This window comes from Sparus aurata, chromosome 22 (assembly GCF_900880675.1).
Source record: "Sparus aurata chromosome 22, fSpaAur1.1, whole genome shotgun sequence".
Classification (NCBI taxonomy): domain Eukaryota; kingdom Metazoa; phylum Chordata; class Actinopteri; order Spariformes; family Sparidae; genus Sparus; species Sparus aurata.
The window spans coordinates 18,410,772-18,428,375 of NC_044208.1; the positions used below are offsets into that span (position 1 = coordinate 18,410,772).

Consider the following 17,604-nt stretch of genomic DNA (forward strand, 5'->3'; position numbering starts at 1 on the left):
TCTAGCATTGAATTTACTCCTGGGATGGGCGGACCATTGAATATGTGCAGTAGAGTTTTGCCCCTTTGTTTCCACATACTATATATAGCAATGTAATAATTTTTTCTCAGTCTGAAGGTCATTATTGATGTTATTTGGAGCGCTAGGAGTCTTGGCGACAGCTTTACAGGCATCTCTTTAATAATAGCGCCCTCTGTCGTGCTGGTGGCTCTGTGAGGCTGCACTGCAGTAACACTTTAATCTGAATGCAACCAAAAAATTAACTAATGCTAAAACTGATGTTAAGCAGATGTAAGGTTAAGGTTTTAATGTTCTGACATTTGGTGAAAAGCACATTGATGTTAGATGCTGATCCCTTCATTTTCCTGATGTTCTTGGTAATGCAATGAAAACACAGAAAACACAAGAAGGAACTGTGAATTAAGCACCCGAACTGTCCTGGAAGTTTAGAAAAGTTGCTAGTGGAGTCTGCAGTCAAGCAGTCCTGAGAAAGCGTGCTTGGGCTTAGGCTGATGCTAAATGCTAATGGAAGCATGTCAACATGCGCAGCCTGTCTGTCTGAACCGACTCCAGCCTGATGCAATTAATCTAAGATGAACCACTGAGTTTGTTTTTCGTCTGTTTATGTTAAAGACAGACATGAACATTATAGATGTCCGTGAAAAGGATTTTTTCAATACAGAACTCAAGCTACCTCCAGTCAGTAACTACAACTGATATTTTGATCGCAACCAGAAGCTAAAAATCTTTGTCTGACCCCAGCCAGGTCCGTTGGGTCACGACGGGTACGTGTCGGGTACCTGTGCTCTAACAGTGCTAACATGTTGATGATCAGTAGGAAATGTTCACCATCTTACTTCAGCCTGTTAGCACGTAACATGCTTTGCAACATTTTATAATTAGCACCAAACACGAAGTAAATGTGAGGGTGATGGTGATTCACTAATTCTGTCGGAAAACTTCTAATTGTGATCCGATCACAATTAAAGTTAGGAAACTTCATCCTCTGGGTGACATGAAGGTCTGTACCAAATTTCACGGTAATCCATCCCAAAGTTGTCGAGATGTTTCACCTAAAACCACAAGTTTCAACCTCAGGTTGGCGCTAGCATAAAAGTGGGGGGATCACGAAAGTCATCAACCGTCATCATCTTGAAACTATTAATAACTGTACCAAATTTTACAGCAATGCATCCTTCAGCTTTAGAGTTATTTTTCTCCAAAAGACAATGCCTTCCCTGGAGCCACTCTGCTGCACACCTTGAATATTTAATTAGTAGGCCAATGCTTTGAAATGACTCAGTTATATAAAACAGCAGTTATACAACACAAGCGTTTAAATGCTGTGTCATTTCACTGTAACACTCGGCAGTCAGAGACCTAGAAAACTGACTTGCAGTTTGCGTTTGTGAAAACTTCAGCTCGAGTTGGATTCGCCCCAAAAGGCTGGTTTCAATTGACAAAAGTGATTCCTTTTTTTAATGACCACTGCATCAAATGAAAATACTTTCATTTCATTTAAGCATTTTCAATAAGCTAAAAGAAACACAAGACCAACACTTGCTCTCCCTGGTCCACTCCATCGTAGCCCTGGAAATCACATCAGCCTGTTTGCATGACATGTCAGCTGTCTCTGATTTCAGCCTGCTCAGATCGTGATGTGACGAGAGAACCAGAGGGACATTGAATTTAATTTATATAACAGAAGGTGGATTTGAAGCTAAGACTGTGTGTGCGCGCCTGTGTGTTTATCCCTAATGTACTGAGTGACCCTAAGGCTTCAGAGTCCCACACCTGTTGGCTGCCATTAACCAGGTTGTCCTCCTCTACCTACATCAGTGCACCCTTTAACCCGATGCCTTTATACCTCCCACAATTTGTCTGTTTTTCATCCCCCCCCCCCCCCATCCCTTCATCTGTGCGGCTGCTGCACTTGAACAGCAAACCGAGCCAAACAACAACAACAGCCTGGTCGCAGGCAAAGACCCCCCAGGACACGATCATAATCAGGCCACACTGGCCAGCGTTTGACCCCCATGGGCCTGCCTCTCTAACTGGGTTGAAATAACAAATCCACCCGCATTGCTGACCCTCCTGTCATGAATGTCCAAATATCTCTGAGCCTCGATAAGCATCTCTGAGCTCCAGAGTCACATGTGAGAGAAGAGGATGACTGGTGTGAGGAGGTGTCTGTAACGCATACAGACGCTTGAAAAACGTGGCTTTAATTATTGAGACACTAAAACCAGACTGTTGTTTTTGGCTTAAGGCCTGAAATTACTCACAGATTATAGCCCTATTAATGTCTGTGTTTGATCTAAGTTTTTGCACAGAAATAACTTTCAGGGTCACGTATGTCACTTAAACCTGGGGCTATCCAAATAGTCTGAAGAACAGTTTCCAAAGTCAGGTACTATTTGATAGTTAGTGTTTGTGTTTGAGAAGCAGCACATATTGTGTTTTAAATTTAGTTCAAAAGTTCAAAATACAGTGAAGAGGAGAGACACCCTGAGCATAAATGGATTTGGGTTGTTACACTGTGAAATACTGTTTTGACATAATATCTTGTACAATATATCAGCAAACAAGCTAACTTGAACAATGTGTTGAATGTCGGAGGTTCAGCTTTACCTTTATTTTGAATTAATGTAATTACTGCATAGAAAGCAGATGTGTCACGCTGGGTTGCAGCAGTATCAGTTCTAAGGTAAACTTTGGAATGAAAATTGATGGTTATCATACCGCACATATAATAAAGAGTTTGTTTAACCAAAAGAAACCCTTCTGTTTTCAATCATTTTAACTGATAACAATAAATAAAAAAATGCTATCTTTAACTTTGATTACTGTTTCTTATGTCTCCTTTTCCGGCAAATAGCAAAAATTACCCTAAAAATATGAGTGTAGGGAGTTGTAGAGAGGGTCAGTAACCATAACTGAACAAAAATAAGTGTACAAAAAGAACAACTACTATAAACTGATCATGAACATGAAACATGAATGTGATATGACACGTTTTGTAGAAATGTCAACATACTATGAAGCCTTTGACACGTAAAAGTGTGAATGTGGTTTGCAAAAAGTTGACTGCCAACATTGTGTCCTGACGACTGGGCTGATGAGTGACCCCACACTGTCATGAGGCCATTGTCATTGTTGACATAAAAAAACCTTGATCAGTGCAGCTTTTTAAGATACTGGAGCAGAAAACGTAGTCACGTCTCTCTATCAAAGTCTTTCTCACGTGTTGCTGGGTGCCATTTGATCTTAACACAGTTAAAAAAGACATGTGAATGAAATCAGCTCCAAATAGAAATCTGTTTTCTTGCCAGATCACAACAAACTGCTCAGTGTTGTTCCCCCGTCTCATTACTTTCATTACTTTGCCTGCCTAACAGAGCAAGACAGAGAGATATAAGGTTTCCTTTGTCCCTGTTGTCTGCAGACTATTTATTTGCATTTGTTTAGACTTCTTTTTTAGACTCCTATTGGATCCCCTGTCCACTGCAGTCTATTATTTGTTGGTGCCCATCAGTGATCAGGCGTTTGTTTGGTTCTGTTTGATTTGAACTGCGTAAAAATGTCATTATAGCTGTAAAATGAACGTTGAACAGGAGCAGTATAAGAGCTTTCTTCCGTTAAAGCAACTATCTATTATCGTCTAAAAAAATGTGGTTAATTTAAATCTGAATAAGTGCGTTGATTACTTAAACCTGTACGTGTCTAGGCAGCAAGGCTTCACTGGAGAATACTGCACGGTGGCACAGTGGAGGAGCTCTTTCAATAAAGCAGTGATCAGTTGTTCACAGTTTAGAACAACACTCGCATTCGTCTGAAATCCGTGAGCAGTGACCACCTGATTTACTGTGCTGCATGTCTCTAATTATCCGGAGGGGGCAATGGGCATCATAAGACACCACTTATATAGTCCAGATGCATCAGCATGTACAGTCCATCTACAGTGCGGCGGTTGTGATGTAAGCACTTTCAAATCGTCAGTCAGCCACGACTCCTCCAGTCAGAGGAAGTGAAATGTTTCGCATTTTTTGAATCCCTCGTACCTTTAGTCAGAGCCATACACTTTGAAATGTTCATTCATGTGAGCAAAAGTCATTTCCACGAAGGCAACTCCGTCTTTAAAAAAGACAATGCTTACATAATGAGACTAGGATTTGCATCGCTGGGTGGACGATTCAATCATCTTACCACAAGTTTAATCATAATAATATAAATCTGGCGTTTATTTGCAAGAGAAGATAAATGAAATAACCTAACCTACATTACATTCAAAAATATACATCATTGCACTTTAGTCCCATTTAGCAAAGCAGGGCTGCTCAAGGACACACACTTGGGGAAGCTTACTCTATATACAAATACTCCACTCGTTAAAGTCTGGCATTCCAACAATTGTATGTAAGTAAAAGGTCCAGTGTGTGGGATTTAGCGGGGGGCCCAGTAAAGAGGCCTTCTCCAGAGCCGGTGTTTGGTTTGTCAGTTCTGAGCTACTGTAGAAACACTGAGCGAGATTACATGACCACAATAATCAGGTTATCATAATTATCTGATTTTAAGTGTTTACATGCACTTTAGTAATGAAATAAAAGCTGGTTTGCGTGATTTAGTCAATAAGTTAGATTTCTTTCCGCATACATGATGTAAACAGGAGAACTGTTCTTTTTTCAAGCATCCTGTCAACATCGCGTCGTTTGACGTCGCTTGTCATGGTCCTCCGCCGCTCAGGGCTCCTCCTTCTGTGGGATTCTTTAGGGTCGCAAAACACTTGTTCGCACAACATCCGGTTTCTTTTACTTTTTTCACACATGCGTGGATGTGAAAGACCAACAGAAATCGGATTAACGGTACACATGCGGCAAATAAAATGGAACAAATGGTAAAAAATAGGTTTGTTTGATCAATTTCTAATAATCGGATGACCGCTTTAATCCGATAAATCAAATCACATTACACTGTCTACATGACCGCTGGATTATCCTTTAACTTCATCAATCAGACAACGATCAGTTTGTTTAATGTACAGTATCACAAAGCATCATATTTAATATCCTTAAAATAGTTTGTGGTGCTGTAGATGTATAAAATGGAAATACTCAAAATAGTACTTCAGCACAGTACCTGAGTAAAGACAGTGCAAGACACGGCGTCTCTCTCTTTTTCAGGCCATTGTGTTTTACAGTTATTGAACAGTGACTGTGATATACAGGTCGTGTGATTGGTCAGTACAGTAAATCTCAACCCTGAACTGAGATTAGAGTGACTACACCGTCCTACACGAGTACGCAGGAGAGCAGCTGCACCACAGCAATGATTCACCATTTGTCCTTCAGATGCTCCGACTCCCACCAGCACCACACACACAGACTAACACACACACACACCCACGTCATGACATCACACATCTTCCAGTGTGCTCTGCGAAGCAGTTAATGCTGCATCAGGACCAGAGCTGATGAAAAATGGATGTGCAAAAAAGAGAAGGAGGCGGAAAGAGGGGGTGAACAGGTTCGTGTACACGAGGGAGGGAATGAGGAGCACTATGAATAACAAGGCTTTTTTCTTACTTCTTACTTCTCACAGCCCTAAATTAAACACCTTATGTAGTTCTGAGAGGCTGAAAACCCGACAATTTAGGGGGAAATTATCTGGCTGTTCTCACCAGAAAAATTACGATGATGGTGAGTTGCTGGTTCAATGTTTATGTGACCGCTTGTCACTAATAACTGGTCCTTTTTATGGACAGAGGTAACCTGCTGTAAAATCTCTTAAATGCCAATTGCAAAGGTAATGTGAAGGGTAAAATTCAAGAGAAATTTATTTTCATCAAGTCAGTTTTGGGTTTTGGCTACATGTCAATGAAGGTAATCCAAACTCCAGAGATGTTGGTGGTCATGCACCTGAAGCTGTTCGGTAACAGCTTCTAAAAACACCAGAGGAAGAACAAATTGTAGATTTCAACACAACATTAACGGTGAGACATTTGCTTTCTTCGTGTTCTTTTACTTGTGACAGGGTCACAAATGCTAATTCAAGTGTCAGATCCTACAGAGGCGACTTCCCGGACGGTTTACTAATGCAGTTTCACTTGGATATCAATGCAACACCCCTAAAAAAACACAACTTTTTTCTTTGTATTTCTAGCGCAAAGGGTGCCACATAAGAAAAGGCTTGTAGAGGTACATTTGGAGGCATCATTTTGGGAGCATAAACTTTGGATATCTGGCTCACAACATCAGATTGGGACAGCGCCATTTTGTGTCAGCAGCAGCAAGAAGTAATGTCAAACAAAATGGATACAACCAGGTGCATTTCCACTCTTGCTTTCAGAGAGACAGTGCACAAGCTAACAGGTGAGTCCAAAGATAAAGCGATGAATCATGGAGCTAAAAGAGAAGAGGAGATATGGGCGTGCAAGTCCACAGAGGCTCGTGACGTAACGGAGGCAAGGGGGGTTTATTTTGAGCAGACTGTCGCAGCGAGGAGCCGGCAGAGACTTCGACAAGAGGCATTACTTTTTAATTCACAGGCAGAGTCTCACAGTTTTATGGTAAAATTCATGCTACATCAGTTCTAACATAAAGTAAGTTCTCACCTTTGTCGGAAATCATCCAGCAGTCAAGTGATTCACACACAGACGACGGGTCAAATAGGAGTAATTGACATCTAAACTATTTAGAGTATTCTCTGTGAGAGACAAGTAAAGTAGTTATACAGTAATCAGATTGTGTGCATGATCACATCTAATCATAGAGATACGATTTATACTAACTTATTCAAGAGGCTGCAGTGTGGGGGCGGTAATAATTCACCACTCTGGGCAAATATCAAGTAATGATTTAGTTCTGATGACCTTCTCCTTTCAGCTACCTCAACTGGTGAAGCAGTAAAGACAGGCAGTATAATAGGGACGCTGACGTGGCAGAGTCATCCAATCAGAATGATTGATTGGGACAGAGAAGCTGCAACGGTCCCTATGGGGTAGTGAGCAGGCCAAGCCCTGCATGGCCGACCTCATACATTCAATAACACATCATTGCGGGACAGAGGAGAATCCCTCCTCACACCTTCACCCGCAACACAGACAAGGAGACACACTGAGCGCTCTGGATGTTCCTGTACATTCTGTCCTGTGCTCATGTTTGTGCAGCAAATGTGAATGGAACATTCAAACATTTAAATTGGATTTAAGGCCATTTTCCAATTTGAGCTAACTCGGTCCTAAACTATGCCCCAACATGAGCATGGCACATCAACAAACATGTCAATGTTGGAAACAACCCGCCACCTTTTTCTTTCATCTCCTTCAAGAGTACAACAACTTCTGTCCGTCCAACTGTCCGTGTGTGTGCCTGGGCTGTCATCTTAAATTAAGTTGTGACATCTCAGCTTTATCAACACGCTCCCACACAGTGCTTTGCTTGTGACAACAAAACAAAGTAAAAATAACTGTCTTAAACAGATTGTTACTGTCGTTGGTGACCAAGTTGATCGTTAAGTGATTTTTTTCCCCTCGTTCATTTTTTGTCATGGTTTTCAGTTTAGGTGTTTTTCCGTTTTATTTGTAGAGTTCATCCCAATGCTCCTTGTTGTGACTTTCCACTTCCAGTTCTTGTCTTTTTCTCGCCCTTTTTATCCGTGCACGGGTGTTTCATTTGTTCATTTGCCATTGTGTATCCCAGCCTGTGTTTTCTCCCCTTACTCTTTGTCAGTTCGTCTGCAGTCTAAGCCACAGGTAATTCAAAGCTGAATGTTTCTTTATGCTGCAACTCTACCTTTGTTCAGGTTGAGTTTTTCTATTTCTCTCCTCTCACAACACTGTGCTTATGCTCTGGTTTATTTAACATACAAAAACCACTTGGTTGGGGTTCAGAAAAATACAAAAACAGAATCTTGTTCTGGCTTCAAATGTCTGTTTCGGTGGCTTTGATCACAGATGGAGATGGTCTGACTTCCCGAAGAAAACTAGCAACAGCAAACTAGAATACTAACTATAAAATCTAAAGACTCGGGCAGATATTTCTCACTATTTTGTGAAATTGCATAGACAGAACAAGTCATTGATCAGTCTAGAAAATGTGCGGTAGATTAATTTTGAAAATAATTGTTATTTGCTACACACACACACACATACACACACACACACACACACTGCTAAGACATCTCTATTTTTTGAGAAGAAAGTCAAACTAATGCGATTTGTTCTGGTGCAGATGATTGATGAAAGCTTTCATTGTGTTAAAACATTTTTTTGTCTACTTCAAGTCAACTGATAGCGTTTAATGAAAAAACAGTGTGTGTCAACAATTAAATGGCTAAGTGAAGCTCGTAAGACTTCAGAGGCACAGTGACACTGCAAATCATGCGAGACATTATGTAACATTGTGATGTTGATGCCATTATCCGGATTTTGTGTATTGTCTAGTGGACTCATTATTAGATCAAGCTATCGGAGTGAAGTCTAATTTGTAGGGGCTAAGAGGGGAGAGGACCAAAAGAGCTTTGGTTTTTTTTTCGAGTCCTCAAACACATCCTCCATTTTTGTCAGTAATGGATCTGACAGTGAATCTGAGAGATGGAAGCCAGCGAGCTGCCTGAGAGAGATTAATTCGCATAAGGCCACTTCCTGTTCCTCTTCAACAAAATTAAGAAAAATACTCATCATTGAAAGTTTAATTATCCACTTGTGAAACACAGTTTACGAAGTTGTTGTTTGTCTACTGCAGAGTATTCAAATCCTTCTAAAAGTATTACTCCAATACAAGTCCTGCATTCAAACCCAACGTAGATGTTTAAGTACCTAGACACACCAATTTTTTATTTATTTAATTTATAGAGCCTCGCGCCGCACTTGAACGCTATTGAACACGCTCAGTCAGCTAAAAACAAACGATGGTCCCGATACTTGCCGACTGATGTTGTTCAAAAACCCCTTAAACCTCCGGTTTATCAGAACAAAACTAATTTGAAGAAAGTAAAGCGGTAAAGAGTAACTAAAGCTGTCAAAATTAAACAACAATGTTTGAAGGTTTAGAGGCATAAGGTTGCTTAAAATGAAGTACAACCTCAAATTTTAAGAAGTTTAAATGCACTTAGTTGACCATTTAAGTAAGTTTCATTTTCTTATTTCTTTTTTCTACAAACCTTTAATGTATAATTAATCACAGTAGGCAGAGATTTACAATAAATGATTGGAAGAGAGAAAAAAAACAAATCATTCCTCTTTCCTCTCTCAGTATGCACACAGAAAGGACAGTTCTGGGTTTTGTTAGCCTGTTCTGTTTGCCAGCGATAAACTACACAAGGCCTGTGTTGTTTCCTTTTTTTATGTCATTTTTTATGTCCATGTATAAAACAAACCTCGATTTGTTGTTTGTCCTTGCGTAAATGTCACTTCACTTAAAATAACCATTCGAGTAACCATCGTCACTTGACTTCCAGTTCTAACTCAACTGATTAAATTACTTTGACAGGAACCCATGGACCTCACTGTAAACCCGTGCTGGATTCCATAGGGGAAAATAAACTTACCTTTGTCTGGTGTGCGAAAGTAAATAAGTAGATTACTCTCTAATTTCTTCATGTTAAGATGCTATGACTCAGAGATGATGTTGAGTCTATAACCGGCTGAAACAAACAAAGCATCTAAGAGCAGGTGCAAAGGAAGTCAAATCTTATTTCTGTTTTCATAGACTTTAGGTTCCCATACCTCCACCTTCAACACACACTCACACACACACACACTGAGTTTGCTCTTTTTTTCTTAATCACTCATCCTCTGTCATCAGTGTCCTTTTAAAATCAGGCAGGAGGGAGGACTCTGGGAACAATCGGCTGATTCATCTGCCTTTATGTCACCCTGGCAGGTCCCCTGTTAACTCTCCCTCTCTTACCCAAACTCTTTTTTTTCCCCTCTCTGGGCTCCACACCCGTCCCCTCTTTCCCTGCCCACCCAAAACGCTGCTCCGCCCCCTCCCCATGTCGGTTCCTTCCTCTTGTTTTGGGCCGGTGCACACGGGGGCCCCCGGCTTGTCCCCATCCCGGCCCATCCTCAATGGATCCTCTGTTTGACCCTTTCCGCATCCCCCCTCCCCTCCCTCCATTCTTCCCCTGTTTCTCTCTCTCTCTCTGCTAAACAGGATAATCAGAGCCGCAGCAGCGTCTGATCAGCTGCAGCTCATTATACAGGAACGTACCAGCCTTAATCAGCACGCATTATATTGCATAACATGATGTCTGATCATTGGAGTCATCTGCCACCGCTGCAGTGATGGAAGGAGCCGACATGTGATGCAGATCTAATGTTTACGTGCCGTGTTCACTTTTGTTCCTTTGTCAGTCGGTGTAGACGTGAGCAGCGATGGAATGTTACTAAGTACATTTACTCAAGTGTGGTACTTAAGTACAATTTCAAGGTACTTGTACTTTACTTGAATATTTTCATTTTCTGCTACTTTATACCTCTACTCCGCTACACTTTGGAGGAAAATATTTTACTTCTTATTCTATACAATTTATTTGATAACATTTATTGTATTTTCAAAAAGACAAAACAAACAAACAAAACAAAAAAACAAGGACTCTAATAATCAAAAAAAATAAAATAAATAAAGCTGAATATCAGATCTAACACTCAGTCAAACTGTAGATACTGTAATAGATGACATAAACTACTTTTATTTTTACTTTTGTTGCTCGAGTACATGTTATATCAGATACTTTTAAGACTGTTACTCAAGTGCTTTTCGTATGTGACTTTGACTGATCTTTACTTTTAATCAAGTATGACTTCTAGGTACTTTTTTCAACAGTGGATGTGAGTTAACACATTGATATTTACTCCATGTCATTTTTTTAAAAAAGGGGGTGTTTTATTTATTTAATCTATCATATTGGGAATCAGACAAAAAAAAAAAAACACTGATACCTTTAAGCAGATAAAATGCTGAACATTAGCCCCAATACAATGATAGATCTTATGAATATACTGTAATCTTCTCAGCCATTTATGCATGTTAAGTTCCTGTTGATCATGTTCAAAAAAAGCATACGTGTTTAACTTAAAAGCTGCATAATCACATCTTTGCTCCCTGCTGCAGCTGCAAACAGCACACTGAGACCAAAAGTCTTAACCACACATGTCCCAGAAAGCTTTCCTGGTGTTAAAGGTGCACAAAAAATCTTCATAGATTTATTGATTTTCATAATAAAGCAAACTAAATGATCAAACTCTCTTTGTCTTCATGACTGGAAAAACAAACTGACCTTTAGGGACGACACATGCTGTTTTACTGTTTCACTGTGTTTATATGTGGCGGACCCTGCCACCTTTCTAGCTTCGACAGTGTTCTGGGGACCTTATTTTCCTCTGAGAACATCTTGTTTATTCAGTTATGGAAAAACAAAAAGAGTTTGTATGATTATCAAAATTCTTGGTCTGAATTTCTTCTCTAAAACTACAGAGTGCCCCTTCAGGCCTTATTCCAAATGTAGAAGTTAAAGATTAATACATGTGGGATGTGCCATTATTAATTCTGGTTTAAGGAGCATTCTTTGAACATGTACACAAGTTTAACTCAGCAGGAGGACGACTACATATCTTTTTTACTTTTTGCGGAAACGTAGTCAGTGAGATTGTCAGTGGAGAAGTCATCATGTTTGCAGTTTGTGATTGCTCTGCTCAACATTTTTTTAACCCATGACATCAAGCACTTATTTGAAGCTATTGTTTGTTTGTTTTTTTACATAAAGCTTTTTTGGCTGCACATGTCTCTCCAGGCTGAATTCTGGGGAATGTGCATGGCCCCCATGTCTGTTCCTTGCTCCTTTCATCAGTTGGGTCCCACGCCATGTCGTTGCACATAGGAGTGCTCTCCTGCAAAACACCTGCAACCTAAAATAACACATAGCACTGCTTTCTGCATAGATCTGCAGAAATGTTTTTGTGCATCTTTGCACAACCCCCCTCCCCCCGACACTGAAGATCAGATAAACAGAGAGCTAAGCAACATTATGAAGAAAACATGGTCTTGCTTCATAAATGGAAGGTAACTTCGCTCATCAACCATCATGTGATAAATGTTTAATATTGCGCAAGCTTTGCAGCTCTATCTTAAATCTTCCTGTCAGGTTGAGAAAGATTTCCAAAACAGAGACATGCAACTTGAGTGAACAAGGCGATGAACCCAGCAACCGGAGGTGCATGTGAGAAAGAGATTTTAGAGGTTATTTCGCGACAGGAGGAGCCAGCACATTGTGGCAGCACTTATAAAATGTCTTAACATTAAGGCTGCTATCTGCCAATTATATTTCCAGAATAATCCATTACTGATCTAGTCTATAAAATGTGAAACATGCTCATCACAATTTCCCAAAGACTTTCCATGTACTGTTATAAAGAAAAGAAAGCAGCACATGCGTCCATTTAAGAAGCTGGAACCAGCAAATGTTTGAGATTTCTGCTTGAAAATGACTGAAATGACGACTCGATTATCAAAGTAGTTGACTTTCCTTCGATTAACTAACCGATTTATCTGCCAATCATTTGCAGCTGTAGTTCACATACTATCTACTAATTTCATTGTAACAATCTAATAAATTCAACAAGAATCCAACATGAGTTGTGTAATTTTCCGAACTGGCACAAACATAATTTAGTGCGCGGTTTATCTCCCTGTTTTATCGTGATGACCTTAATGTGATTACTTAGTCGACACTTGTGAGGCGGAGAAGAATGAAGAAGGAGGGTCGGTGGTGGTGGACAGAGAGACATTGTTATAATTCCTCTGTGGAGTGAGGAGGATATTTATTGACTGTGTATCAAGCAGGAAGCCTAGGTCCGCTTGAACACGCACACACACACACACACACACACACACACACACACACACTCTCTCTGTCTCTCTCTCTCCTCAAAAGACACCACCAGTACTTCAAAATCCCCGATATCTGTCCATCTCGCACGACACTGATGACTACGTTTATCATTTTAATCAGTTTCTGGGCTCAAAGTCACTGTTTTCCTCTCAGATAAATGTGTCTCACATCCAGAGAAAACATGGCCCAGTTTAAACTGCTCTTCTCTGCCTCCCTTTCAGGAACGAAATGCTTTATGCCACAACCAAGGTCACGTCCCTCCTCTGCATTTACAGGTTTTGCCCTTTCGAAATGGGAATCTTTGCAACAGGAAAAAACATTTTTCTCACTTTTTGCAACAGTCACGCAACTTACAGTGGTGGCACTCAGCTAAAGCGGCGAGACAATTACCACAATGAAAACACCCACGAGAAGACGATTGCGGTGAAATTTCCATTAAAGGGACAATCGTGAATATCCTCACCAGAGAGAGACTTTGAAAAGCCGTCCTGACGTTTAAACGTAAAAATACTTCAAATATTTGTTACTCAACACAATGAAAAGTGAGGTGATACCAGAACATTTTAGGGGCATTTTAAGAGTTTTAGGCATGTTTTGATGATTCACAACATGAAATTTTCATTCCGTCCCATGCCTGCTCGGATGCTTTACTTTGGTAAAAGTATGAATACCGCAATGTAAACATACTCCATTACAAGTTGAATTACTGCATTTAAAATATTGTTATTCAGCAAAGGACAATAAATATAAAAGTACTAACACTGCAGAAAAATGGCACCTGTGTGTGATATATTATTACTTTCTATATCATATTATTAGATGAATTGGGATGTATTAATGCGTGAGTTTGTAGGTAGAGACTTTAGGTAGTTTCATGACCAGAGAGAACTTTACTGTGAGATATTGAATAACATGACATTTATGGACCAGAAGCAGTTACTTAAATAAAACCACGTGAGAGGTTTAAAAGGAAAATGTCTCACTGGGGGCACTGCTAACAGCTCATAGACGTATATATAGAATGTGATGAGGAGCCTCAACTGGAATTTTCAACTGGTTTCAATCTTTGATGATGCGTCAATACAACCGAATCATATTTCCCTGTGATACGCCGGGGGCAGATGTTTAGGCCCGAAAGCACAAAATGAAAACACTTCAGTATCACATTTAATGAGTCTGGTTTGACATCACTTAAGCTTAAGCTGCTGTCAGCATCATATCCGTCTTATTGGTGTGATCACGCCTCCGAACAGAACAATACGTAGACACGAGAGTCCATTTTCACAGTGTGTACATGTACGTCTAACCTACATTGTCTCTTTGTGCTTACAGGTGACGTATGCAGGCTTGAACACCTCCTGACCCCTTTGGATCTCATTATCTCGTGTAAAATAGCTGTTTGTAGTTTTGTACAGTGGAGAGATGGTGGCTGATTTGTTGGTTGGATGTATGAAATGTATTTGTATTGGGGAATGTGACCTTGTTGGTTTGCTTCACTGAGCAGCACCTGTTTATCTAAAAGGCATGAAGCAATGTTGTCGTTATTGTAGCTGTGGATAAAATCGTGTCAATCGCACCCTGACGCTGTGCTGGGGAAGCCATTGGTCCATCTTGGTTTGCCCCGTGCCACCTGAATAGAAGTTTTTTTATCCTAACTGAGACAAGTCGTCTGCAGTTGTCACATTTCAAATTTCTACTCGTGGTGGCCTCTTAAATCATTGTGCTGTGGCTGCTGGTTTCCTGCTTTTGCTCATACACTAGATTAGATTATGTCTAACAACAGACAAACATTATGACTGTGACCAGCAAAAAGGACAACCTGCTTGCAGAGAGATGTCAGTAATGGAAACTGTGTCTCACAGCTGTCACAGCTGGAAAATCACAAAGCTCGAGAGACAGCCACACTGGCACCTGTGAAACATTTCATATCACACATATCAACATGACGGGAAAATATGAGCACAAATAATGCAGACTGATTATGCGATAACACCTGCGATAACGGCGGAGACAGCTTAACAAAACATCCAACCGCCACGAAGGATGTTGCCAACGTGCTGGGAAGTTTAAAAAACAACACGTTCATGGGGGGGAAAAAACAAGGAGCTCTGATAAAATCTTGACTGTTTAACTGTTCTCTGCTTTCTGTCTCACTTAACGACTCCCCCCGGTGTCACGTGACCTTTACCGCTGACCTCTCAGACCCCCAATATCTGACCTGTTGACCTCCAGCCCATAAAGAAAAAAAGTCAATAAATCCAATACGTTATGGGCGGCGTGAACAGAGCAGGTGGCGACACATACGTAGTCATTAGAAGGCGCTTTCCAAATATTCAGTCACACAATGCTGAGCAATTTACACTGAGGTGACGGTGCGGTCAGCAAGATCCCTCAGGAGGATGGCAGCCGGCCACAACATGCTGCACGGACGAGGAGATAATGAAAGGGCAGGTTCACTCTCACAGGAGCTTATTCTCCTTTAGATTAAAAATGTAACGAAACACATCACGTATAATCTGGTGTCCTTTATCAAGCAGGTGCCACTCAACCGTGTCAAGACAGACGTACCGGTTTGGAACAGCCCCTCCAGATACGCTGACAATCTTTTGAATCTATTATTCACTGATGGTTCATTTAAACTCTGGAGACATGAGGTCAAAGTGCCCAACTTGAAGGGTCAATTAAAAATCCCAATAATGATGAAATTATCTTATTAAATCTCAAAGTGATGAGATTCGTATGTGTGAAATTGGTCAATTGAGAATTAATTGAGGCTTTAATGATAATATGTGGTTTTGAGAGGCTACATATTATATCATATTCTGTTTATTCAGTTTTTTATTCTTAAATTTAGGAGATTGTTGTATATTTTATCGACATGTTTGCAGCCACACGATACACATTATATTGGCTTTTTCCCCTTTTTTTATGACCATGATACTTAATAAAACATACATACATACATCACACAGTCCCTTGTAGATGAGCAGCTTTAAGATGCAACATAAGGTTGTCATCTTTAATTTAGGGGGAAAAATTGACGACTTTTTTAAAAATGTTATTTTCAAGATTTTTGTATATTTTATCCACACATTTACAGCCACATGATGCACATCCTGACTCTTTTTTTTGGCCTTTTTGATCTTGCACATATGTCACAACTTTAGGCTTCTCTCTCAGCTTCGCTTTAAAATGCAAAAATATCTTGATTTTTATCTTGAATTTAGTGGTGAAAAAAAAAAAAAAAAGATGAAATCAAAACCTGAAAAGTGCTATCAAATAAGAACCATGTTATCATGCAATGCCATAATCCTTCACTGCTCGTACGCTTCTAAACCAAACAGAACCCAAACTATTAAGATGTATAAAATGTGGTTGTTTTTTTTTGTTGTTTTTTTTTTAGTTGTTGTAAATCGGGATCCGGATCTGAGCTCCTGGCGTTTTATTACTGCGGGACTGCAGACAACTCGACCCATTACTCAGCAAAAAAAAGAAAAAAAAAAGAAAAAGAAAATCCCAACACATGGAGCCTGTGCGCTGCAGCACGGCACTGATGCGCACAGTGACATAGTGACAGTGTGGAGGGGGAGGAGGAGGAGGAGGCGGAGGAGAGGGACGACAGGTATGTTTGCAAACACACAGGTGAAGCGGGCTCGTCATGCATAACTTAATAACGGGACCGCATGAGCACACGTGACGGAGACATCTCTCGTTGTGAACACTGAAAGCCTACCTTGCCCTCCAGGACGCTGCCTCCCTCCTGGATCACGTTCACCTCCGCGCTCAGCTCCCCCGCGGAGGCTGAGGCTGAAGCCGACGCATCCTCCTGGCTCTTCCCGTCCTGCTGCACTGAGCCCTGCGCTCCCATGGCGAACCAAATCACCAAAAACTCTTTTCAGTCTTCAAAAAAACAGTCGTGAGCGGTCCTCCGACGCCAGCTGCTGCGGCCAAGGTGACGGTGCGTTGCGGCGGAGCGAGTATCCACAGCGTCCGAGTGACGAGCTCTTCACAGCGCAGCGCAGCTCCGCCCCGGGGTGGCCTGGATCTGGTGTGGAGCGATGAAGTGCGAGGACCAGCAAACTCTTCCAGACACCCCCTCCTCCCCCATCCTCCTCCTGCTCCACCTCCACCTCCCTCCCTTCCTCCACCAGTATCACATGGGGGGCTCCGGTGCGCCGCGGCACGCCTTGCAGCAGCAGCAGCATCATCATCATGATGGAGGAGAAGTGAGAGGAGAGGATGAAGGTTAACAAATGAAATATAAGGTTAAAGCATCGTTTACTCGTAGAAAGTAGACATTCATCCTGGGACGTTGAATTAGAGCCCCTTTAAAGCACATCCGAGACAAAACCTATGCACATACAGGTGACTTTCTATTTGAACATACTTCATTTAATGAAGAATTTTTGTACTTTTGACATCCTTTATCTGATGTTTAAACATAAAAAACACAAAAAAAAGCACAAAAAAGCTTGAACACCTGCACAGACAATTAAGTCTGAATCTTGCTATTTTATATTTTGTCTTATCTCAGTGTTTGTTTACTGCTTTTTGCACCGGTCAAATATGTATATGGTCAAAAACAAGTGCTCAGGTGAAATAACAGCCTATTTAAAGAGCAAAATGCATAAAACGACATACATTTGCAGAAATTAAAAGTTCAAGTCTTTAAAACAATAAACTATATATATATGGGTTTTGAATCTCATTGGC

The 17,604-nt window shown here is 40.7% G+C and overlaps 1 protein-coding gene across 1 annotated transcript in view; it reads right to left on the minus strand.

The window, feature by feature from the left end:
- Window positions 1–16,996, minus strand: part of akap12b (A kinase (PRKA) anchor protein 12b) — a 51,166-nt gene extending 34,170 nt beyond the window's left edge. Inside the window, exon 1 of the mRNA XM_030404824.1 lies at window positions 16,625–16,996. Within this exon, the coding sequence (XP_030260684.1) occupies window positions 16,625–16,759 (135 nt within the window). The 5' untranslated portion in view covers window positions 16,760–16,996. The remainder of the gene's footprint in view (window positions 1–16,624) is intronic.
- Window positions 16,997–17,604: the final 608 nt, after the last annotated feature.